The sequence below is a fragment of the Lichenostomus cassidix genome, chromosome 25 (genome assembly GCF_008360975.1).
Source record: "Lichenostomus cassidix isolate B80296 chromosome 25, HeHo_3.0, whole genome shotgun sequence".
NCBI lineage: Eukaryota > Metazoa > Chordata > Aves > Passeriformes > Meliphagidae > Lichenostomus > Lichenostomus cassidix.
Window position 1 is genome coordinate 2,143,585 of NC_139505.1, and position 24,169 is coordinate 2,167,753.

General features: G+C 51.4%; 2 protein-coding genes across 11 annotated transcripts; both read right to left on the bottom strand.

Moving 5' to 3' along the window:
* Window positions 1-384: 384 nt before the first annotated feature.
* On the bottom strand, window positions 385-4,107 carry CTSK (cathepsin K). 2 transcript variants are annotated; one of them, XM_085082378.1, is made up of 8 exons: window positions 2,952-4,107; window positions 2,244-2,388; window positions 1,989-2,111; window positions 1,744-1,899; window positions 1,443-1,661; window positions 1,199-1,364; window positions 1,011-1,116; window positions 385-927 (listed from the first exon to the last, which is right to left on the bottom strand). In XM_085082378.1, exons 1-8 carry the CDS (start codon window positions 2,957-2,959, stop codon window positions 828-830), a joined length of 1,023 nt encoding a protein of 340 aa, XP_084938504.1. In that variant the 5' UTR covers window positions 2,960-4,107; the 3' UTR covers window positions 385-827. The 2 variants fall into 2 exon arrangements, with proteins under 2 accessions (XP_084938504.1, XP_084938506.1); XM_085082380.1 differs by lacking the exon at window positions 1,989-2,111.
* A 134-nt stretch (window positions 4,108-4,241) lies between these two features.
* Window positions 4,242-24,020, bottom strand: ARNT (aryl hydrocarbon receptor nuclear translocator). Of its 9 annotated transcripts, none has more exons than XM_085082349.1 (23): window positions 23,898-24,020; window positions 19,501-19,612; window positions 18,343-18,387; window positions 17,585-17,629; window positions 16,627-16,671; window positions 14,030-14,243; window positions 13,326-13,539; window positions 13,177-13,242; window positions 12,967-13,066; window positions 12,568-12,633; window positions 12,376-12,461; window positions 11,903-11,979; window positions 11,609-11,743; window positions 11,092-11,166; window positions 10,149-10,300; window positions 9,138-9,248; window positions 8,875-8,950; window positions 8,317-8,440; window positions 7,918-8,017; window positions 7,448-7,547; window positions 7,028-7,187; window positions 6,406-6,560; window positions 4,242-5,832 (listed from the first exon to the last, which is right to left on the bottom strand). In XM_085082349.1, the coding sequence occupies exons 1-23, from the start codon at window positions 23,920-23,922 to the stop codon at window positions 5,743-5,745; spliced, it is 2,373 nt and encodes a 790-aa protein (XP_084938475.1). In that variant the 5' UTR covers window positions 23,923-24,020; the 3' UTR covers window positions 4,242-5,742. The 9 variants fall into 9 exon arrangements, with proteins under 9 accessions (XP_084938475.1, XP_084938473.1, XP_084938472.1 ...); XM_085082347.1 differs by having other exon boundaries at window positions 6,406-6,557; window positions 7,397-7,547; XM_085082346.1 differs by having other exon boundaries at window positions 7,397-7,547.
* Window positions 24,021-24,169: the final 149 nt, after the last annotated feature.

Here is a 24,169-nt window from a genome sequence, read left to right on the forward strand (position 1 = left end):
TGTCTGTGCCCCACTTCCCTGGATTCTCATGGCACCACAGTGTCACTATCATCCGTGTCCTCTCCTACATTGCCACAATCCCAGGGGGTCCCCATGTCCCTATATCCCCCATGGTGCCCCTCCAGCCATGGCTGACAGTCCCTGGGGGTGTGCGGGGCACCCTGATGGGGTTGGGGGAGTCCCGTGGATCTGTCCATCTGTCTGTCCTTCTGTGTGCCCCCCCACCCCCAGATATACATCCATCCATCCCTCCATCCCAAAATTCCCCAGCAGCTTCTTCCCTCCCTGTTCTGCCCCACACTGGGCTCCTTGCCCCTTTGGGAAAAGAAAGAAGTTTTCCCATCCCTGTGGCTCTTTCCCAGCACAAAGCAAACCAGTCCCAGCCTTTATTCCCAATTTTAGTTGGAAAATAAAGTCATATCATTCGCAGCAGCCTCCACTGGGTTACAGGGTGGAGGGAGCTGTGCTCTCCATTGGTAATATTGCACTTACATATTACTTATTGGTAATATAATACTCCTGGAGGCAGAGGTTGGCATGGACACTACCCTGAAGTGTGTCTGGGTGGAATAGCCTTCAAGGATCTGGCCAAGCACAGTCCATGGGAAGGCAGAAGCCAGCACGGCAAAGTGTGGAAAACAGAGTTGATGGGAGCTCATGCCCCCAGTCACTGCAGGTGGAAAGGAGGTGTCTCTCCCCTTTCCCAGGGGAAATTTCTCACGAGAGACAAAGAATTCCCCCTGGGAGCACCTTCATCTTTGAGACTGGGAGGGAAGAGACTGAACTGGAGGGCAAGGAAGAGGGGAGGGAAGGGCCGGGCGGGCTTGTCACATCTTGGGGAAGCTGGCCAGGTTGGCCACACCACAGGCATTGTTCATGTTGCGCGCGAGGAGGACGTAGCCCTTGTTGCCCCATTCCTCGCCCCAGCTGGAGGGTGGAAAAGCAGAGCCTGAGCCTCTGGAAGAGCCCCAACCACCTGCAATTCCCGAGCCATCCCAATTCCACTGTACCTGTTCTTGATGATCCAGTGCTTGGTGCCCTTCTGTGCCCCATAGCCCACGGCCAGCACGGCATGGTTGATGTTCTCAGCATTGCAACTCTCATCATAGTACACGCCTTGGGGACAGAGCTGGTGTCACCAGGCATGCCTCAGATCCCCGAGCAGCCCCACGACCCCCGATCTCCCCCAGCTGCTCACCCCGGCTGTAGAACTGGAAGGAGGGCAGGCTGGCGTCGATGCCCACAGAGATGGGACCAATCCGGGCCACCGCCCTCTTCAAAGCCTTCTCATTCCCCTCAGGAATCTCGCGGTAGCCACGGCACTTGGCTGCCTTCCCAGTGGGGCTGTACATGCAGCTCTCATCCTGCGTGGGGCCAGGAAGGTGGAGGTGAGACAGGGATGGGAGGGATGGAGGGGGATTTGGGGCTGTCTCCCCTCACACCTGGCCAATGTAGGGATAGGAGTCCTCAGAGTCGATGCCACGGTTCTGCCGGACGTACTCAAAGGCGTTGGTCATGTACCCACCCCCACAGCCATCATTGTTGGACACGCAGTCCACCAGGTTTTGGGGGCTGAGGGACAGGAGTTTTCCCGTTTTCCTCTTCAGCTGCCCCTCCAGGGCACCAACCGAGCTGAAAGCCCAGCACGAGCCACACTGGCCCTATGGGAACACAATGGGTGACACCGGGGTGACACCGGGGTGACACCGGGGTGACACCCTGCTCCAGGCACACCCATCTTACCTGGTTTTTGACGGGGGTCACATAGCCTTTCTTGCGCCAGTCCATGGCAGCCGGGGCTCTTTCAGTCCAGTCGGGGACATAGAGTGTCTCGTTGTGGCGTTGGTGACCGCGGGGCACCTTCAGCCCTGTCATTGTCCTCACCACCTCCTCACTGGTCTGGGGAAGGAACCCAGGCTGGGTGAGTGGGTGGGTGAGAAAACCCACAGGTGCTCAGCCCCACTCTCTCTCCACCCAGGGACACACACCATGTCACCCAGGTGGTTCATGGCCAGCTCAAAGGTGTGGACGCCCAGGGCGTGCTCCAGGTTGTGGGTGTTGATGTACTTGAGGTTCTTCTCCCAAATCAGCCTCCGCGTCACCTCGTCTGCCTGCACCGTGGGGTGAGATGGTGTTGGGACAGGGGTGCTGCCTGTGCCCCCCACCCTGGGGACATCCTTGTGCCCCAGCATCCCACCCTGGGGACATCACCGGTGGTCCCAAGCAACAGACCCCCACCGTACCTGGCCATTGTACTGCTTGCGATGGGTTTTCTTCCACAGCTCCCACTGTGCATCCAGCTCCTGCTCTGGATGCAGCTGGGCCAGCGCTGCAGGGACCAGCAGGGCCAGCAGCACAGGCCACCACATCCTGGGGACGAGCTGAGCACTGGGGACGGGGCAGAGACTGAGCCAGGGGGCCTGGGTGGGGGCAGGACCCTGTGCCCAGCCTCATATAGGACCAGGACCCCCTGCACAGCCTAATTTGGGGCTGGGACCCTCTGCCCACGCCAGCTGGGATCTGGGACCCCTTCCTCCCCCAATCTGGGGCCAGGACTACCCCGCGGGCAGCGCTGGCCAGACGCCGGCATCACATGAGCTGGAACAGCTGGTTCCCGTTACCGCTCCAGCGTCTTTCCGGCAGCCCGAAGCCAGGAGGGATATTTGGGATGCAGATAGTGCAGGCGGAGGGGCTGTCCCAGGCATCCTGCCCCTCCCTGGCTTCATCCAGCGACCCCCAGGCCCCCCGTGGAGAAGCAGGAATTCGGACACTTCCCCGAGCCAGGGGGCCCCAGGCTTGCTCGACGTAAAGTGCCTCAGTTTCCCTTTTGTGCCTCCGAGGATCCCGCATGGGACCCTACTGCCTCCCATTCCCACTGGGATCCGTTTCCCTGGGGAAAGAGCCACCCACCGCCCCCTGGGTCTCCTGGAGGACCCCTCCCCAGCGCTTACCCCAGCATGGAGCCGTCGGTGGGAGCGCCGGGATGAGGCCTGGGAGAGCTGCAGCCACTGCACTTTTATGCTGCTGGATTGAGGAAGTTTGGAGGCAGCCGGAAAATTTTGGCAGGCATCGGGTTTGGATGGGCTGGAGGGGAGGAGGGGACAGGGAGGGGGGCGCGGGGGCTGCCCCCGGCTTCACGTGGTGCTGCGGGACGAGCTGAGTCAGCCCCGGCGCCGGGCTGGTGGCAGGTCCTGCCCGGGACATCCTCCTGTCCCTGGGATGTCCTTCCATCCCAGATTCCTGCCCTGGGGACATCCTCCTGCCCCACGGACCCTGGCCCCAGGGATGTCCTGCTGCTCCGGGGACACCCTCTTGTCCTGGCATCCCACCTTGGGGATGTCCTGCTGCCCTGAGGGACACCTACTTTGTCCCAAAGTCCTCCCCGTGGACAGATCAGAACGGGCTGAGCACCCATGTCCTTCAGGAGCAGCAGCTCGGGGACATCATCTGACAGCAGGAACAGAGGGCAGGACCCCAGTGTCTGCAACCCAGGGCTGCCCCCCCGTTCCCAGTTTGGGGGTCCCAGGCTGGTCTCTGGCCGGGGGAAGTGGTGCTGGATGGTGCTTTCTGCAGTGATTGTCACCTCATCACGCGGCTCCTGCCGGGACAAGGCGGAAGGTCCCAGTGGCATCACTCCCTTGGGCCAGACATGCCCCACTGGGGACAGGGACATCACCATTGTCATCATCATCCTCCCCCAGCCGTGGGAACAAGGATGAACATCCCAGGGACCGGGATGGGACAGGGGTAGGGGGGGATGGACCAGCAACAAGGTGTGGGTGTGTCCCTGTCACCCCCTCCCCACGGGGGTCCCCAAGAGAGGGGTCCCCCCCCTGTGACCTGAACCTCAGCAGGGATGGGGGGGCTGAGTCACCTCGGGGCTCCAGCACAGACTCACTGCCGGGAGCACGAGGCCCTGACGTGGCTGTGAGTGACCAGGAACTGAGGGGACCAACGGGGAGAGAATGGGGTATAAGGGCTTTGGGGGCAAAATGGGAGGATGGGGCTTATGGGGGGGGGAATGGCGGTTTGGGGGCCAAACTGGGGGATTTGGGGACATTCCTCTGAGATGGGGAGAGAAAGAGGGAAAAAGGGAGTACCTCTGCTGCCCAGAATCTGCTGGGCTGATGAACCTGGGGTTGGGATAGATGCAAAGGGGGTTTGGCTTCTGTCCTCCCCCCTGGACAAACACTGGGATGGTCCCACTTACCCATAGAGAAATTTAGAATAAAATTAAAAACAAAACAAAACAAAACCTTCAAATCTTAATTTTCAAAGGGAAAAGGAGAGGGAAAAATAGAGCTTCCTGCTCCACTTAAAAGAGGAATCTCTCTGGGTTGGTGACACAAAGGTTTCAAAGCTTCCTACGTGGATGGTATTCAGGAATCACAGCTCTGGGGGGATCTCCCCTTCGTTGCCCCCAGTCAGCAGAGAGAACACTCAAAACCAGCCTGGGTGCTCCCAGAGCCCCCCCAACATGCAGGGAAAAGGGAGAAACACCCACATTCCATTCAAAACAAAACCAGGTCTCCAGGAAAATGTGTGATTCTTCCCCAGCTGCCGTTGTGCCAAGTTTCCTTCCAAGTCCAACTCAGCAATGAATTTTCCTGTTGGAATTGAAGCAAGAGGGAATCAAACGGTTCTTCCAGCCCCTGAGGAGGGCAGGGTTAGCCACAAGTTGGTTTCTTTTCCATGGAAAAAGCCAGAAGATTCCAAGTCAAGGTTTAAAAATTAAAAATTTTATATATATATATATATATAAAAAATTCATTCTGTTCCCTACTTTTCCAGCTCTCTTCTTACAGTTTGTGATTTGGCAACAGGATCATCCCATGGCAGGAATTTTTAAGGAGATGGTGAGTGAGCAAATGTAGTGAAAATACACAGTTCTTCAGCAATTCCCTGATCAAGTCCAGGGATTCTCCTACACCCAGCTCCAAAATGAGGACAAGGAACTCATCTGCATGTGATTAAATTCCATGGACAGTGTGGAGCAGGTTTTATCCCAAAAAACCTGTTGAAACTTCAATTTCTGGCAGCACAGAAACCATCAGCTGGAAAACTGATGCATCCAGAAGAAAGCTACATGGATAATATTTTTATGGCTCGTTGATTATCCTGGGGTAACAGGGGGTTATGGGTCACACTGACTTCATTGCACAGTTCACAGGAGAGAGAAGATTCCAAACAAACACGGGAATCTCCACATGGAGCACCCCGGACTGGAGATGCGGTAACAACCCTCCAAAAACAGCCAACATTCCTCCAAAAAGGAGGAAAACACGGCTTAGGACACAGATTCTTACTCAAGCATCCTCCAGGATTGTGTTTACAGGGATAACACTTGGAAGAGTTTCTTCCAGTATTTAAAAATACCAATAGTTTGTGTTTTATAGAAAAAGTCATGGCAGAGAATGAAATAAAAACAGTCAAAGCCACCTTAAAAGTCTGGAAGGGCTGTCTTTGATCCAGACAGGAATCCCTCCCCAAGAAATCCACTTGGGAGTGGCTCTGGAACATGGGGCCTTCGGCCTTGTGGCACTCAAGTCCTGAAGCTTCCAGAACAATCCCACATGGAGGAGGCGTCCAAACCACCTCCTCCTTCCATGGCCATCCTTCCTTGGAGCTCCGCTTCCAGAAGGTGGGAAGTATTTAGACAGTTCCTTGAGAAAAAGACTCAGCTGTTTTCCTTTACATGTGGATATTGTAGAGAGCTTTATGTTGTTTCCCCTAAGGCTTGTTTTATTCGGAAAAAGAAGGGAATATATTCAACTCTGGGAATTCTTCATTGTTGTAGTTGGGCCCTTGGTCCCCCAGCATGGTCAGCATGTCCTGTGAGGATACAAGAAGAAAGTTAGGATCCAGACTGGAATATCATGTATCCAACAGCCTCAAGTTGTGCCAGGGAGGTTTAGACTGGAAATTAGGAGGAATAATTGGACTCGATCTCAGAGGCTTTTCTAACCTCAACAATTCCATGATTCCATGATCATGTGGACAATTTAGTCATGGGTTTGCTGGAATAGACACTGTAGACTAAACTGGTCCCTTTCCCAGGGTCTGTGTCCAAGGCAAATTTAAGGAGAGCAGCAAAATTAAGCCATAATCAGCAACTGCTGGGAGAGGTGGGATGATTATGAATTCTCAGGAATTATCTTAATTTCATTGGACTGTAGCTTTTTTTTTTAAATTAATTAGAACTAGAAGGGTTAATCCCTGGAATTTCACATTGATCCTGCAACAGACCAAGACACAAAGCTAGCCCTGCCCTCTCCACTTCCAGCTCCATCAGGTTATCCAGGAGTTTGGGACCTCCCCAGTTCATTTGAACCAGAGGGACAAGCTCGGAGTGCTTCAAGACCAGTGGATCCCACTGGATTGGGAGGTTAAAAAGCCCCATCTTACTGGGAAGACCTCAGGCTGGCTGGGCTGGGGCTGCTGCACGTGCTGCTCTCCAGATCCTGGACCGTGGTGCTGTCCTTGCCACTGCGGCCACATTCCCACGGCGTCAGCGGCGCGGGGCTGGAATGGGGCCGGGGTCTGTGCTGTCTCCGTGGCTGCTGGACAGAGAACACAGGCAGTGAATCATCCCTGCCTTGGGAATGTGGTTTCTGCAACACTCCGATGGGACTGGGAAGGGCAGTGCTCTGTGTGGTGCCTGCTGGGGACAGGGTAGAGTTGTCCTCCAGGAATTCCTGCCACAGGAATTCAGGTGTTTGCCATGGCACAGAACAAAGGGACTCCCGGATGGGGTTTGTTTCCTCCCAGTCAACCTTAAAATGGCTCAAAACTCATCTGCTGGAATGACTCCAGATTATCCTGAGCTGGAAGGGATCCACAAGGATCACTGAGTCCAACTCTGTGCTTGGAGGATGATTGAAGGTGATCAGTGTCAGTCAGTAGGGATTCAGCTCTGCCCCCCACATTTAGGCACTCCCAAAATCCACAAAAAAATGATGCACATTGCATCACAGCTGGATGCTCTGTTTTCCTCTCAGCGGTTTTGTTGCCCCCAAGCCACACTCACTGAAGCCTGTGCCACGGCTGGCCAGGGCCGGGTATGGTGCCGTGGTGGGAGAGGCTGTCGATCCCGGCGCTGTCATGGAGCTGAAGGAGGACGGGGTGCCCTGGAATGTCCCCATGCTGAAGGAAGCTGGTCGGGTCTTCACCGTCTGGGATGCCACTTGCTGTAAGAGGAAAAACACAGGAGAGGAAGTGGAGGGATGCATTCACCCTGACCCTCAGCTCAGGGAGGAGTTGTTGGATTAGCCCCGAAGGAGGAAGCACATGGACACGCAGCGCCGGAGAGTGGAAGCAGGATGATTCCCCATGGAGAGCAGGGTCTGGAAGGCAGTGGGGACCCAGGGCCTGCACCTGAGGGTTCGGGCTGTGCTACCTGGGGTGTGAACACCGGCCGTGTCCCTGGAGCCCAGGTGGTCCCGCTGACCTGAGCTGGGGTGGAGTGGCGGGAAATCTGGGATAAGATCCGGCCAGCGGGCGAGGGCTGCTGCTGGATGATGTTCACTGGAGGCACCATGCTGCTACTCCTGGAAGGGAAGAGGAGTATGAGGCCACAAAATAGCACTTACAGGAGGAAGAGGCACCTAACCCATGTGCTCAAGTTATTGGTGGAGGGAAATGAGCCCAAAAATAGGGGGTGATTCTGCCCATCTGGGAAGGGTGGAGTGTTCCAAGAATGTGTGGATGTGGCATGTGGGGACAGGGGTTAGTGGTGAACATGGGTAAACAGTCAGACTCAATGAGGGCCTTTCCAACCTAAATGCTTCCATGATTCTATACTGGGAAACAACTGAGAGGAGCTGCTGGGATCATGGCCACCCAGATCCTGTGCATGTCCAAGGCACAGGAGAGGGAACAGAGGGAATGGGGGCAGGAGCTGGGCAGGTAAAGCCTCACCTGAAGTTCTCAGCAGGCCGTGCAGCAGTGAAGGTGTTTCCCTGGGCGAAGAGGGGTGGGTTGGCCGGCACAGTGCTGGCAGGGATGGCTTTGCTCTGGTCTGAAGAGAAAACACAAGTCATTTTTGGGCTGGGACATCTCAGGAACAGGGACAGAGAACCGGTTGGAAGAGATGTGTCTGTGAAGAAAGACTCCTTTGCTCCTTCTCCAGACACAGACTCCAGATGATTTCGTTAAATCCTGTTTGATTTCCTCTCCATTTTCTAATAAACTCACATGAAGGTTCTCTGGGGTCAGAGCATCCAATACAGACTAGGAGCAGGGGAACTACTCCCCAGGGACAAGCAAGAAGGATGTGAGCAAGGCAGGCAGAAGAGCAGACCTGTCCTGCTGACCCACCTGTGCTGATGCCAGGGAAGATCTCCCCGAAGCGTGGGTCCCGTTCCTGGCTGAACAGGCTCTCGGCCTTCTCCAGGGGCTTGCTGTGCTCGGGGCCAGCAGTGCTCACAGGCTGGACAGGCACCTGGGAGTGGAGACAGGGTGGAGCTGCTCACACCTCAGCACAGACGAGGTGAGCACTGAGAGCAACTGAGGGCTCAGCTGCTCCCAGGATCCTGGTGTGCTTTTTTGGGATAGCGGGGCCATTAAGGATGCCCAGTCACATCCCTGGAAGTGTCCAAGGACAGGGCTGGGCAGGGCTTGGAGCAACCTGCTCTGGTGGAAGGTGTCCCTGCCCATGGCAAGGGGTGAAACTGGATGGTCTTTAAGGTTCCTTCCAACCCAAATTACTCCATGATTCCACATGATAAATACTGGAATTGAGCAACACCCCAGGCAGAAACAACTTTCCCTCAAAGCCCACCTCAACCTGGTGCCACCACCTTTAAATGCCCAGCAGAAAGGTGACTTAAACAGTGCATGACAAAACAGGGAGTACCCAAATCCCTCTGGACTCACCTGTGAGTGCTCATACCCAGCCAAGCTCTCCCTTCCTGGGCCCACTTCCAGCTCTGCCTGGGGTGGCTGCTGCTGCCTAAAATAGAAAGTGTCTGTAACAGGAGAACACAGGCTGCTAAAGATAATTCCCAAGGGAATGGCTCTGGGTGGTTACACCAGGGATTTGTCAGCCTGGAGCTCCTGGCTACAGAGAGGGGAATTTGGGGAGGAGGGGTGTGTGAGGGGACGGTGGAAATGGGAAAAGGAGCTGAGCTCCTCCTGACCTTGAGGGCAGTGGGGCTGTGCCCATGTCCAGGGGAAGGCTGACGCTCTGTCCCAGCTGAGGCCTTGGCATGGAGTTTGCCAGGGCAGGCCGGGACTCCTGGCTCGAGTTCCTTCAAAGCAAACACAGAAAAAAGAGATTTAAAAAGTCCCAACTGGAAGCAAAGCTGGGTCCTGTGTGTGGCAGGGCTTGGCTGTCTGGGACAAGATGCAAACCCCTGTTGGAGTGAAGGATCTTTCCACAGTTTCCCTGAAAGGTGGAAATGGAATGGGATGCTCCAGACGTGGGGGTTGTGCCTCCCATACTCAGTCCCTGAGCAGCTCTAGCACAACCAGACAGATATTGCTGCTCTGCTCTGAACTTCCAGAGGGATTTTAGGAGGTGGATTAGGGATGTGAGAATGGCTGTGCATGGAACGAAAGAATGCAAAGAGAGAGCTCTGACATGGGGCAGGAAATCAGGCCTGCAGCAGATTTCAGCACTGCAGGGAAAAAGTGCTACTTTGCTTCATGGCAAGAAAGGCCTGGATTTGCCTTCCCCAGGCAATCCAGTCTTCTGTTTGCCTGCTGGAGACTCCAGTGGCTGTCCCTGCCAAGCCTGCAACTCTAGATCACACAGAGGCACAAATTTTGGTCTTTGCTGCTCTTGTGCAAGGGGCATGGTGCTCCCCCATGGGAAGAGAGAGCAGCTCTGACTATTCCCAGAGATGGGACCCCCTGGGCTGTCACAGGAATCCAAGAGCTACATTTTGAGGCAGATTTCACTAATTTTAGGCACTGCTGGAGCTGAATTGTGGCAGCTTGTTAAGCCAAACAATGAGACAGCCAAAGGCATTACAATTCCTGTACTCTGCAGTCCTCCAGTGCCCGGCACAGCCCAGGGAAGGGGAGCTGGAGAGACTTAGGAACTTCTCCAGGGTTGTGCAAATTGATGGGAAGCTTGTGAAGAGGGGAGGCTGAGGCTCCCCAGTTCTGGGTTATTCTGGACTAAGAGCCCTTTTCCAGGTACATACTTGACATTGGTGTTGGTGCAGATGATGTACTCGATCTCATCTGAGTAGGGGTTCTGGAAGGTGAACGAGCTGGTTCTCATCCAGAGCCATTCCCGGTTTTTGGATCGGAAGCGGAACATGACTGACAGAACCTGGCCTTTTAATTTCACCACCTAAAAAAATCAGAATTCCATCAGTAGCACCTGATCAAAGGTGGGGAAGGTCACCACCTTTGGGGAAGAGCACGAGTTCCCACCGCCAAGACCCCTGCAATGGCCCTTTGCCTCAAACCTGGACCACCACATGTCAGCCTTCCCAAACTAAATGGCACTATTCCCTTAGGATAGCTTGATTCCTAAAGGATACAGGAGGGGAATCTAAAGTCCCCTTTTTGGCTTCACTTATCTCTTTGCACTGGTGAGATGTATGAAAAAGCCTCCAAGAAATGAAACACATGCTGTCGCTTCCCATTCCAACGGTTTGGAGCAATGGATATGAGCAGCTAGTTTTTGGAGTCATGAAAGCACAGGGGCAGCCTTACCTGCCCTGCCACCAGTCCAAGGCCCTCAGAAATAACAGTAACGACAACAGGGCAAGAAAACCACCTCCACTGCGGGTTCTGCAGCACTGGGCTGGGCCCTAGAGATGAACCAGGGTTTCAGCCAAGTCAAGCAGGCACTTGGGAGCCACATCCCTGGCCCTAAAAGCCGACTGGACCAGCAGCCAGAGCTGGAGTTAAGACTGGATTCAGGAGTTAAGACATCAGATGCTTCTGTTTCATTTTGCATTTAATGATATGACTAAATCTGCAACTGTTTGCACAGGAGAATTAGCTAAGCTTTGTTTGTCCTCTCGGTTTTCCAGTCAATTTCATTGCTTTGCAAGCACCAAGACATTCCAATCTTGGAATGAACTCCAATCTGAATTCCACCCTGCATGCAAAGGGCAGCCACAGCATTTTTACCTGTTGAAAGCTGTCCCGTAAAAGCTGTTGGTCTTCTGGATGGCAAAAATCCACAATGTCTTTCCCCAAAAGTTCCTATTTTTCAGGGGATTGTGAGAGAGATCGAGTCAGTTTATCTGGCAGGCAGATTCCAAAATTAATCCCTCTTTGGACAGGTAGTTCCTGCTCCTTCCCCCCAAATCCCTGTTACACAACCCAAGCACCAGAGCTGGTGTGCTGTTTTTCAAAAGAGAAGCACAACAGCTGTTGATTAATGTTTGATCTTTAACTCAATTTGAAGCAAAAATGGCTTTAATTGACATTTGACATAATCCAGAGCCACCCAGCCTTCCCATGATCAAAGGACTTGGAAAAACACATGAAAAAGCAACCAGTGGAAAAGAAACACATGTCTGGGTTAAGCCCTGGGCATGGTTTATCAGCTCTGTTGGACAAGCAGAGCCATGATGTAGAAGGAAAAGTAGGAAAGGAAGTTTAAAGAGAATTTTTTTCTTACAAAGCTCCTAAAGGTCCTCACCTGGGGCTGGTAACCAACGGTGGCCACACACCGGTGGTCGATGAAGGTGAAAATTCCTTCTGTGTTGTGTCGGGAGATGAATTCTGTTGGCTGGCACACATTGTTCATGTCTGTGCAGTTGGGGGAGCTGGTCACCTGCCAGGGAACACAGGGAGAGTCACCAAACCTCACTGTCCCTGAGCTGCCAGCCCTGCATGGGATTTGTGGCAATTGGGGAATGTTTTCAGACAGAACAGTTTAAATCTGGGGACTCCAGGACAAGGCAGTGTTGGAAAAGGAAAACAGGGCACTCACCTGGAGCCTGCCAATGGCCACGAGACAGAACTTGCTGCCCTGGCCAGCATCAGGGTCATCGTCAGGCAGGGAAACACCTGAGAGGGGAAGGGCAAAAATTCTAGCAAGGTTAGTACAGGAAAAATGGCTCATTTCAGAGGAATGGACTTCAAGACATCTCTCTGCCCTGGTTTGTAACTCAATATCCTTCCCCATGAAGGGATTTGGTAAATTAAGGTGCCTCCCCCTCCCTTTTTTCACCACAAGGTTTGAAAACCTCTAAATTTCAGTACAAGCTGCACATCAGACAGTTCAATATTATTTTCATCCTCTACAAATATCTCTGCTGCTGCATCTGCAAAAATTAGGTCAATCTTAAAATAAGTCACAGATACGTTTGCAAAGCACTTCCTGGCACATTCAGCTCCTGGAATGGCAACTTTAGACCATGTGCTCTTAAACCCAGTCCACCTGAACACAAGGTGAATCCTTACCTGCTGGGGGCCAGGCTTTGATGTAGCCCGTGCAGTGCACAACAACGTAGTGAGGTTCTCCATCCTTGGCTGCACCTAAACCATTCCTTGGGAGACAGAAACAGGTTGTGCTGCAGGTTGAAGTGGGTGAAGATGAGGCAAGGTGTTCAGTTGTGTTATTTGTACGTATATCCACTATTTATGTATCATTACCTGCAGCGATTCCTCATGAAGCTGAGACGATTGACAGCGACTGGATCCACAGAGCTGTTGCCACACCTGTACCAGGGTTAGAAAGGATTTGATCTTTCTTGATCAACATGAAAATAATACTGGTATCTTGAATAAGAGGAATTTCCATTACACAAACCCCTCATTCTGCAGAACTCAAGGTAGGTGACACTTGGGACTAAAACTAACTGTTGCTTTAAATTAGATCGTCTACAACAAAAGGGCAAACAAACATCTCAAGAACTTGACTATAGAGAAAGCTCAGCCATGTTCTATCATGTCTACATCACAATGAGCCCAAAAAAAGCTGAAATAAAAGCATGGAGGGGCCAGGGAGCAAGTTCAGCTTCAGGCTCAGAGATTTCCCCAGGGAATTCCTACCTCATTCGGCAAATGAAAGACCTCCGGGAGCCCATGCACATCCTCATGGACTGCTGCCCTTCCTTCTTCACAGTCCCCGTCTTCAAATCGAGGATACGACCTAAAAATGAAAAAGGAGATGCTGCTGCACTGGGAGTCCTTCCACCAACACAGGTGGGGCACCAGGTAATGTACTGGGAACTGGCAGGACACAAGTGTCACCGGTGGTACCTTTAAATGCATTCTCGGGGGGAGCTGCAGCATCCTTGGTAGAAAGGCACCAGGGTTTGGTTCCCTCTACAAAGGGAAGGGTTTAATCCAAGTCCTCTGCAGGCTCTCCCACCTGCCAGCCCCTCACATCCCTCCCCGGGCTGCTGTACCTGTGAGGGCATTCTCAGAGGTGGAGAGCTGCTCCCGCAGCTTGCCCACGTCGTCGGGGTGCACCTGCTCGTACAAGGTGCTGCCGAACCACTCGGACTGCGGCTGGTTCAGCACTGGTGTCACCGAGTCAGACACGTAGACCACCCGCCCTGTCTCACAGGACACGATGAACAGGAAACCATCGGCTGCCTCCAGGATCAGGTGTTTGAGTTCCTGCAGACACAGACACCTCTCAGCTCCACAGTCAAAACACACCCTGGCTTTTGACTATTTCCCCCACCCATCATTTAATTTTCCCCTCCGTTTGCTGTATTTCCCACAAAGCACTATCAAGCCAAGATCAGAAGGCTTCAGGGAGACCTCACTGTGGCCTTCCAGGACCTTATGATGGCTTAATAAAGAAAGGGAGAGGGACTTTTTATACGGGCAGGAAGTGACAGAAGAAGGGGTAATGGCTTCATACTGAAAGAGGGAAAATTTAAGTTGGATATAAGGAAGAAACTGTTCCCTGTGAAGGTGGTGAGGCCCTGGCACAGGTTGGGTAGAGAAGCTGTGGCTGCCCCATCCCTGGAAGTGCTCTAAGCCAGGCTGGAGCGGGCTTGGAGCAACCTAGGCCAGTGGAAGGTGTCCCTGTCCTGAACAAAATGATCTTTAAGCTCCCTTCCAACCCAAACCACTCCCTGATCCCAGGACAAGCCAAGACCTGGTCAGTGAGAAAGGAGGGTTTGTAGGTGCCATCTGTGGAGGTGTTGCCGGTGCCACGCAGGGACTTCATGTGGGACACAGCCATACGCAGGATGGTCAGCTTGTCCGGCTTGCGGGCCAGGGCACTGCATGTGGGCACCATGTCTGACAGCTCTGTGATGTAGGCAGTCATCTTATTCCTCCTCCTGCGCTCGATCTCGCTGTGGTTCTCCCTGTGAGAGGCCAAGGAGGAGAAGAGGAGGGAGGTGAAGTTACCAGGGCGTGCAAGGCTCAGACATGTCTCCATGTCAGTGCTTGCACGGGTGTGACACACAGAGATGCATCGGGACCGTCAGGATTAGAAGGAGTCAAGCCTCACATGCTGGGCGTGCACAGGGAACGTGGGGACAGAGGCAAGGAGGAGAGGCTACACCTGGACCTTCCTCGAAGTCACAGCAGCTCCCTGGTACCTGGCGACAGTGAGGAGCTGGGCTAACCTCTTCCCCATCCACTATACAGCACTGCAGAAAGCCAAAGGAATTGCTCCTCTGCTCCCAAAGCGGGGTCACCTCACTGCAGGTGACCTCAGCACCATCCTTCCAAAGGGAATGAGATCCCCCACACCATCAGCCCTCACACACCCACCCAAAGGAGACCAGGGCTGCTGCTGAAACTTGGGCACCTGCCCTTCTGGACAGCCTGGGCTAGTGGGAGGTGTGGGACTGGATGAGCTCTAAGGCTCCTTCCATCCCCAGCCATTCCAGAATTCTGAGGGACCTCAGTTAGCTGGGTCTCACCTTGCAGTGCTTTGGGAAGCCACTTCTCAGTGACATCAACAGCCCTTTACAGCATCCCAGCAGGGAAAGCTTCAGAGCAGGTTACACCTCATTTCTGCACAGATGATCAAGGCCAACCTGGGCAGACCAGCACCAGGTAACACCTGGGTGGTGCCACCAACCTCTAAAGAGGCACTGCGGCCATTGCTGCCGCTTAAAGAGGCTCTTGACACCCCTTTGGCTCACAGGGCACAATCCACATCAGTTCCACAGACCAGAACTTGGTTCTTTTTAGCCAGGATACCTAATTTAAGTAGGTTCCCAAGGTGGGTTTTCCAAAACAGAGCTTAAAAGCCAGGTTTCCTATGCAGAAGAATGGATCAGGTGCAAGGAAGCACATGGTGGGAAGTGAAATGAGATGGAAGTGTTGGAAGGAGCAAGGACAGGCAGGTGAATAAATACAAAAATGGAGCATTTATCACTACCAGGCATGTGCAGACATTCAGTGACCTCACCTTTGAGTCAGGCAGCTTCTCTAAACTCTCAAGCTCAGGTGTGAAAACGAAGCTCTTTCAACTACAAAAGCTACTGGGGAACCACCAGACATTTCACTTGCCCCATTGTCATTTTGCCATGAGGAAAGGATGGAGAAACTGGGATTGTCCTGGTGATAAGAAAGCTCCAAGGGGACCAAGGAGACCTTCCAGTGCCTAAAGGGGCCGCAAGACACCTGGAGAGGGACTTTGGACAGCAGCCTGGAGGGACAGGACAAGGGGGAATAGCTTTTCGCTGACAGAGGGCAGGGTTAGACAGATTATTGGGAGGAAATTGTTCCCTGTGACAGTGCTGAGGGTCTGGCACAGCTGACCCATCCCTGGAAGTATCCAAGGCCAGGTCAGACAGGGTTTGGACCAGCCTGGGATAGTGGAAGATCTCCCTGCCATGAACGAGCTGAGCTCTAAGGTTGCTTCCAACCCAAACCACTCCATGGTTCTTTGAAATGTTCTTCACTAGAGGCTCCTGGGAACAAACCCTTGAAAGACTTTGCTGTTCTCTGTATTCCCAGACCTCAGCTCTGCGGCTTCCTTATCTCCTCAAACACTTAAGCAAAGCTCAGTGCAGCCAGCAAAAGCACTTTGGGGGCCAGGTTTTGGTTTAAAGACAAAAGTGCCCAAAATTGGGTTAAGCCTGCAAGGTGGAAGACAAAGGGCAGGCGTGCACAGGTGTTAAGGCTGCTGCAGGTGTGCACAGGTGACAAATCACCTGCATGTGGACACAGGTGTCCTCAGGGCCCATTCCTGGAATCCTGGTGCAGCATTCCAGGTGACTATTCTGGTGGTTTCAGGCACAGTCTCTCATTAATCACTCATAGAAACTTGGGGGCAAAATTAAATCCTGTTTCCAGTGACACCACCTTTACTAGAAGGAAAACACCTTAGCTAACACACCTTTTCCTGCTTGTTCTGAGATTCCAACAGCATTCCTGGGACACAAAACCTTCCCAGAGGGACAATTTGGCACCTTGACCCAGGACAAGAGGAATGGTATTTAGCATAGGTCAGCAAAGCTACAGGTGAAAGCAGGAGCCCAACCCTGTGGCCTTTGACAAATAAATCCTTTCGTGTATTCCCTAAAAACATTCTTCCAAGGTTGAGGTGTGCTTTTCCTCAATGCCTTTCCCCTCCTAATTCCAATTCCACAGCAATTTCCAGGAGTTTGTTAAGTCCTCTGTAGCAGAAGAGGGCAGGAGAGGGGGGAAGAAAAGAGAAGGGATGCCTAGAGAAACATTAAGGAAAGGAAAAACTCTGCTTGTCCATGCTTGAAATCTCCATTCTCCTACCTGGCAAGTCTCTCCTTATCCGCTGAACTCTGCTCATCATCAGACCTAAAAATAAAATTAGCCAGCTAAGCTAAAAATGGAAAAAAGGTTGAAAGAAATGGAAAAAAAATATGGAAAGATGGACTAGGAAACCCAGCCTAGGGACAGGTCTGTTTTGCAGAGGAGCAATTCCATAAAATAAAACAGTCATTAGTTTGCAACATTCCACACTAAATTGGTGCCTGATGTGTTGGAGTTTTAAGACATTTTCTGAGGCTGTGACCTAGTTCTAATTTGCTTATTTCTAATAATAGAAGTATTCTGATATTTCTAACATATATCTGATTTGCTTGACTTCACAACAATTCAAGCCACTTAAAAAGCTGGAGATTCCCTGCTTGGAATTTCCTGTAGCCCTTTGGCAGGTAACAGTGATCCCCAAATCCCAGGGGCAGTTTTGGGCCCCTCATGGCAAGAGGGACATTGAGGAGCTGGAGTGTGTCCAGAGAAGGGAAAGGAGCTTCAAAAAGCTGTAAAGGTACCATGGGCTCAGTCCCAACACTCAGAGATACTGTCAGACACCAATAAGTGATCAGAGTATTCCCTATAATCTCCAGGAAACCCCGATTTGTAAAGCTTCTGTGTAATTCCCCATGAAACACACAAATCACAACATATGCCAGGAAACTCCGTTCAAGGAAAACTTGTACTAAGCAGGAAACTTGTATCTCTGCAAGTTTCTTGAGAAGTAGAAAAGAATGAGACTCCGAGACCAAAGCTGAAAGGAATGGTGAAAAAGAGGAATGTCATCATCACACTCAATGAACTGGTCCAAAAAACATCCAGGAGTATGTGTGGATCCCTTGAAGCACCTTCAAAGAGAGACGATCAAGCTGCTCCTGAGCAGGGTGCTGCAAAACCCCTCACAATATGTTAAGGTTTTTTGGCACAAAAGGCTTTAAAATCAGCAAATTCTTACCTGGCAAACCTCTCTTTATCATTTGGCATTGGGTCATCATCACATCTAGGAGAAGGGGGAGAGATTACAGTGTTTACACTTCTTTATTTCCCAAAAAAAACCCACTGAGAAAACAAGATTTAATAGCTGCCAAATACTATGGTTGAACTATTGGCATCACCTCCATGGGGTTTTCCACAACACATTCCCATAAAGGATGGTGGGATGACACTCAATTTAATCCTATACCAAGAAATGGATTAAATTGCACTTGGAAGATAAAGGTAGCCCAAATCAGGACCTTCATCTAAGGGGTTTGTCTAGGTAGATCCTACATTAATCTTCCTCAAACCATTCCACAACCATCTTTAAAGGCTGGAATGTCAGGAATGCCAGTATCATTTGAGTTATTCAATCCTATATCATGCCGTGAGGCTACAAATAAATGACACAAGATATTCTAACTCTTCTGTGTTCCAGATGGATCATGAGGAGATCCTTGCAGCCTTGCCAACTCCTCAGGAATAAGGATGTCTCTGGAACTGAAACATCCTTACAACAGATGAGAATTAATTAACAGTATCTGAGGCAGTAACAAAAGCCAGAGATGGAGGAATTCTGCTGACTGGGAGAAAGGGAAGAGCTTAAGGAAGTAGAGCGATTCCCCCTGCTTCCAGAGAGGAAAAGCCACAGGAGCCGAAACATCCTGCTCCAGGGAAAACACATAGACACCCCTAGACCATAGGACAGAAACTTCTGGATGCCATGGTCTCCCTCACCTGAGGAATTTACTGTTCCCTTCTCCATCATCATCAAAATCGAGCCTGCAAAACAGAAGAAAAGATAATTACTAACAAAGTGTTTTCTACTTTGAATTAGTCTTCTGATTGACACTATGGCCTCAGATGATTCTTGAAAGGAAAAATTGAGTTATCCCAATGCAATTAAATGATCCTAATGTGAAACAACCCACAAAGTTTGGAAAGAGGCTTCTTTTAGGTGTCTATCAGGAACAGCAAGGAAAAACAGTTTCAAAAGAAGAAAACCCACTTGGATCATCCACTGCATCCCAACCCTCTTCTGTTCCAAAAGCCTGGATCTTCTGGGAGAATCAGGGACCATCAACAGCCTACAAATGGAGTATTCCCAGCTCAAAAGCCTGGATTGGGTGTGTTTAATATAAAAACAGAAAGAGGAGGGTAAAATCTTCCTGAAGTTAAAGGTCAGTTTGTGCAGTGTTTGCTCACACAGGGCCAAAACCCTATTTCTGACAAGTTCATGTGGGAGGAAGGACTTTTCACCTTTCCTTTTTGGATGGAAAACTGTAGATGCAGCAGAGCAGGGAGTGTGGGAGGAGCTGCAGGGGAGTGGGTGCATCAGCAAATGGGCCTGAAGGAAAGAGTTTGAGTGACTGGGAGGGGCACAGGGACAGATTTCAGTGTGCTTGAAAATTACGAGGCGATTTCTCTTGCCAGAAATCTGGGAACATCCACTCAACTCCCTTTGAATTTGCAAAGGCATTTTTAGCAAACAAAAAGCCTCCCACAAGCACATTGTGGTTTTCCCCCACCCCTCCCAGGGACAGCACAGCTGCAAAGGCTGGAGTAAGGCCCCAAAATCCAGATTCTCTGTTCCCCCACCTCTTGCAGCAACCCATCTCGCTCTCAATCCTTGGTGTGCCTTGCTCCTCCTATGAGCAAATCTAATCCCCTTTGGATATGTCATTTAACCCCTCTTTAAGGGGTTTAGCTGCCACAAAGACACCACCACAAAGGGAAAACACTGGGCAGAGCCCACCTGAAGGAACCAGGAAACTTCTCAGAAGCAGCCACAGTTACCCCTCCAGAGGCTGATGGCTCTTTCTGGAGAACAAAACTTCCTCAAAAGGTCCTTTCCCACAGCCCTCCCCAAAGAGCACAACCCCAGCTCACACTCACCCAGGCCGTCTCTTGCTGGGCCTCTGAGCGACGGCTCCTCCAGCCTGGGCTCCTGGTCCAGGGTTCCCAGAGCCCACAGCTGCACCCAGCGAGGAAACGTCTGATGCCATTTCTAAACAGGAGTGGAAAAAATGAGGAAAATCAACCAGAATTATGTCCAAGCCCCTCTAGTTCAGTGGAATATTCTCCACCAGAAGCAGTTGTGTATCAGCATCTGCTGGGGCTGGATCTGGGGCAATGTGTGTTTGTGTCCTTTCATCTGCTGCACCAAGGGCTGTTCCCAGCACAGAGCACACGCTGCTTCCCTCAGTGGAGAGCCGAGGCTGCCAAATTAAAAGATGTGGTCTCTTTTTTGGAGAAAGGAGGAGCCTGGTGGGAACAGGGAAGGGGCTGAGGCTGCACGATGAAGGAGGGAGGAGGAGCAGAGCTGCAAGTTTCCCTGATGACACCAACTTGCAGAGGGGTCCATTTCCCAATCTGATACAAAGAATGAACCAAAACGCTTGTGAAGTGCCTCAAAACCCATCACTGTTCAGCTAATCAATTCTGGTCTTCACCAGTACAAACCAGTGGGCACTACTGGCACCATTACTGGTCTGCCTCTGCTCTTCCACAACTGCTTGGAGCATCCTGGATGAGTGGGAGTGTCCCAGCCACTGCCCAAGTGATCTCTACAGTCCCTTCCACTCCAAACCAGGCTGTGATTCCAGGATTCCATTTTCTCCACTCCCCAAAACCAGATTTCAGTCCAAGAACAGTTTAACTTCCAGAATTGGATGATAGTTTATTTACATCTAAAAATGCAGCTGTACAATCACCTCTGTGGTGTGCCTGGACCTCACAGCAAACATGCTCCCAAATTTCTGGCATTTCATCCAAAATTAAACATACTTTACCACATTAACATTCCCAGCCTCTCTGCCTGCCTGATTTGTTTTCCTCCAAGCAGCTGGCGTTGCTGAGGAAGCTTTTTCCTTGCCAATCCATAGTATTTCCCAGGGGTGACTACAGTATGGAATAAGCATCCAGCTAGAGGCTTGGCAGATGAAAGAGCCAACAACAACAATCCCAACCAACAGCAGGAGCGAGCACAGCCCATCCAACTCCAACTCCAGCAACAAAACACCAGGATCCTCTAAAATTGAAAATACAACTGGAAAACAAAAAAAATCAGAGGTGGAAACCCTTCCCCATCTCCTTTCTGCTCGGTTTTGGATCACTTGGATGCTGCTGTACCCCATCCCTTATTCCCAAGTCAAGTCCCAAGGTGACATCCAATGATTTTTTAAAATAAAATGCAGTTTCAGGTGGGGATGAACCAGCCATATCTGAGCACGGTGGGAACAGAAATGGAGTTTCTGGAGCACACTGGATAATCCCTTTATTGAGGGGAAGGAATTTCCGCTCTGGGCAGGGGAAGGAAGTGACACCGCGCTGCTCTCCGGACCCAACTCCAGCGTGGGGCTGAGGGGGAGGCAGGGAATTGCTGCTTGCTTTTAAAGCTTTTGGTATTTCCAAGAAGCCCAACACAGGGATCAGCATCCCATGAGGAACCTGCTTCACACCAGGCAACAATCCTCTCTCATGGCACAAGTGGAAGCCCAGAAAAGACCCTGAGGTCTGGCAACAGGACCTGGCACCACTTTACTCTGCAGGGAAGTGCAGAGTGGTCACAGCCTCTCTGCTATGCCCTCCCAAAAACAGGGACAACACGGGCAGGGAGATGGCATGGGATGAGGTCGGGCATTTTCACCCTTTGGAACTTCCGGGATATGCACAGAAACATAAAAGATTCCTCCCAAACCCTTGTTTTCTCTGCAGCCCAAACACAAGCACCATTACTCTGAAGCACATGCCAGAGTTTCTCCCTCCTTACAACTCCCTGGAAAGAGGCTGGAGCCAGGTGGAGGTCAGACTCTTCTCCCAGGGAACAACAGGATGAGGGGAAACAGCCTCAAGTTGTACCAAGGGGAAGCTTAGGTTGGATATTAGGGAATATTCCTTGCTGGAAAGGGCATTGAAGGGGCTGCCCTGGGCAGTGGTGGAGTCACCATTCCTGGGGGTGTCCAGCCAAGAGTTCCAAGAAGTCCCAGGTGGGTTTCCAACATCCTGGCTGGGTCTCTGTCCCAGCCCTTCCTAGAACCAACCCCTGCTTCCCTACACCATGTGTTGGATCTAATTAAGGCCAGAAGAGAGAAGCAGAAGAAACATTTGTAACCAAATGTAAATCCAAAGTCCCCCCACTGCTCCGGGCTGCCAGCCCAGATCTCCTGGGAAAGGCTCTGCTGCAACCACTGGCATCCCAACAGGGTAAAAAAAGGCTCCAAAATAAAATTACAGCAAATATTCCCAGCTGTGATTTACAAGAGAGGCTGCTGCAGCTTTTAAACACATTCTTTATTGTACAAAAATGGTGCATTTTGCTGCAGAAGCTTTAGCAGAGGTTTATTTGCCAGGCTCATCTTTGGAGTTCGAATCTCACAAGATTTGCTTTAAATTTACTCATTTGTGAGCTCCCAAAAAAGTTTGGAGCAAGTCTGGGAGCAGAAAAAGCAGCCTTAAAACTACTTTGCATTTCACTCACAACTATAAGGCTTTGATATTTCTGCTTTTATGGCTTTTTATTTACAAAACATCTCAATTTCTGTGTCTGGGCTGCATTAAATTGATTTTTTTAAGTAAGTAGGAGGTTTTTAGCTCATTTGAGCTTCCCATGCAATGCCAGCTCAGCACTTTCATCCTCATGGGAACCTTGTCCAAGAAGAAATATAGAAATTAAGTAGAAAACATGAAGAAGAATGTTTCTTCCATTGCTAAGAGGTTAAAATGAAGAGGTTAAAATTCTGGCTATCTTGGGGCATTACCCAGCATTCACTGGAGTTTTGAAGTCTGTTAACACCAAGGAAAAGAAGACCCACATTATTTGTGAGAATTCTTTAGAATTTATTTTCTTAATAATCTCCATGTTTAGCGTTTGTGTAATTCCCTCCCTCAGTGTAAAAGGATTGAATGAATATTGGTCACTCTGCCCATGATTATAAATATTAAACACAGATGTTAACAATACTATGTTTTTTTTCCTTCAGAATTTGTTTAAAACTTATTATGCAAAAACAACATGGAACTCTGAAGACTCCACTTCCACAAATGATTGGAAATACAGCTTAAACCCACATATATCTTCCTTCCTCCTTCACTGGATTCTCCAAATCCCCAATGTGTTTTCTCACCATTAAGAGCCACAAAAACCTCCTACAATATTAAAATAAAAACCCATAATCCTTCAGCAGTGCAATCGAACATTTCTGGATAAACCTGAGCATGTCCCACGACCCTCAAGCCACAACAGGAGCCATAAAACCCATGCTAAGACACAAAAAAAACCCCAAAACACAAACAAGCTCAAATTCTGATCTCAGCCACCACCTTGTAAATCCATCACAACTTCACAGATGCAGGGTTAATCTGGATACAAGCTCCTTTCAGAGCAGTTTAAACAGAAAATTGATAAAATCACATATCTGGGGCTATTTTGGCAAGAATCAGAGCTCACCAGCTCCCAGCTTCCTGTGCACAGGGAGTTGTGGACTCTGGGGACCAACCTGAGGAACCAAAGCCGAGGGAACACTGTGCTCCAGGCCCTCCCTGCCTTCAGCACAGATCAGAAAAGAGATTTGTACAAAACCTTCAAACAGCGCAGCAGTTTTTTGTTGGGAATTAAGAAAACCTCAGTGAAATACCGCTAAAAAGGGGCCTAAAACCGACAGAAGTCGTCAAGGAAAATAAACTCAAACGAGCGATGATGGAAACCAGACCCAGCCCGAGGACCCCAAATCCAGAGAGCCACAGCTCCAGAGGCCTCATATCTCCTCGGATCCCCGTCTTTCCAGAGACCCCAAATTAAGGTAACCCAGCCCTGACTTCTCAGGGGTGCCCCCCATCCCACCCTCCCATTTTCCTCCTCTACAGGGCCCCTACCAGGGCTCCCCCTCAGCCCTTCAAGGGCCTCCTCAGGCACCTGTCAGGGCCCTTCACGCCCCTCTCAGCCCCTCCGGGGCCCCTTCAGCCCCTCTCAGGGTCCCCCAGCTCTTCAGGGACCCCTGAGGGTCCCTCTCAAAGCCCTCACATGACCGCTTCGAGTCCCTGAGGGTCGCCCTCAGCCTTCCACGGCCCTCTGAGGCCCCTTCGGTCCTCTCAGGGCTCCCTCAGCCGCTCATGCACCCCCTCAGCTTCCCCTCACCTCTCAGAGCCCCCCTCAGGCCTCTGCTGCTTTCCTTCACGCCTCAGCCCCCCTCACAGCCCCACGCACCCCCTCAGCCCCCCATGCCCTCCCTCAGCTCCCCCTGGTCCCTCAGTCCACTCCCCGGCCCCACTCGGGTCCCCCCGGCCGGGCTCACCCGCGCTGGCGGCGGTGGCGGCCATGGCGGGGGTCCCGGGCCACCCCCTCCTCGCTCCGCTCCGCCGATCCAAGATGGCGGCGCAGGAAAACCTCCGCCGGCCGCACAACCCCGCCGGCTCGGGGGCGGGGCCAGTGCCACATCGGGCTCCCATTGGTCCAACCGGGAAGCGAGGGGAAAAACGAGTGGAGACGCGACACTGCTATTGGCCCAAAGGGGCCAGGGGGCGGAGCGAAGGGGACGGCACGGCCGGGGGCGGGGCGAGGGCTGCC

What these genes read in the sequence shown, in the direction of transcription:
- CTSK (XM_085082378.1), bottom strand. An exon ending in GCAAGCAGTACAATGGCCAG is followed by an intron (nt 2,112 to 2,243) that starts GTACGGTGGGGG and finishes CCCACGGTGCAG; the next exon opens with GCAGACGAGGTGACGCGGAG. An exon ending in TGAACCACCTGGGTGACATG is followed by an intron (nt 1,900 to 1,988) that starts GTGTGTGTCCCT and finishes TTCCTTCCCCAG; the next exon opens with ACCAGTGAGGAGGTGGTGAG.
- ARNT (XM_085082346.1), bottom strand. Translation starts at nt 23,922, where the DNA reads ATGGCCGCCACCGCCGCCAGCGCGG. An exon ending in GATAAGGAGAGACTTGCCAG is followed by an intron (nt 14,244 to 16,626) that starts GTAGGAGAATGG and finishes GGCCTCTCACAG; the next exon opens with GGAGAACCACAGCGAGATCG. An exon ending in ACAGCCCCACTGCCCTCAAG is followed by an intron (nt 8,951 to 9,137) that starts GTCAGGAGGAGC and finishes TTTCTATTTTAG; the next exon opens with GCAGCAGCAGCCACCCCAGG.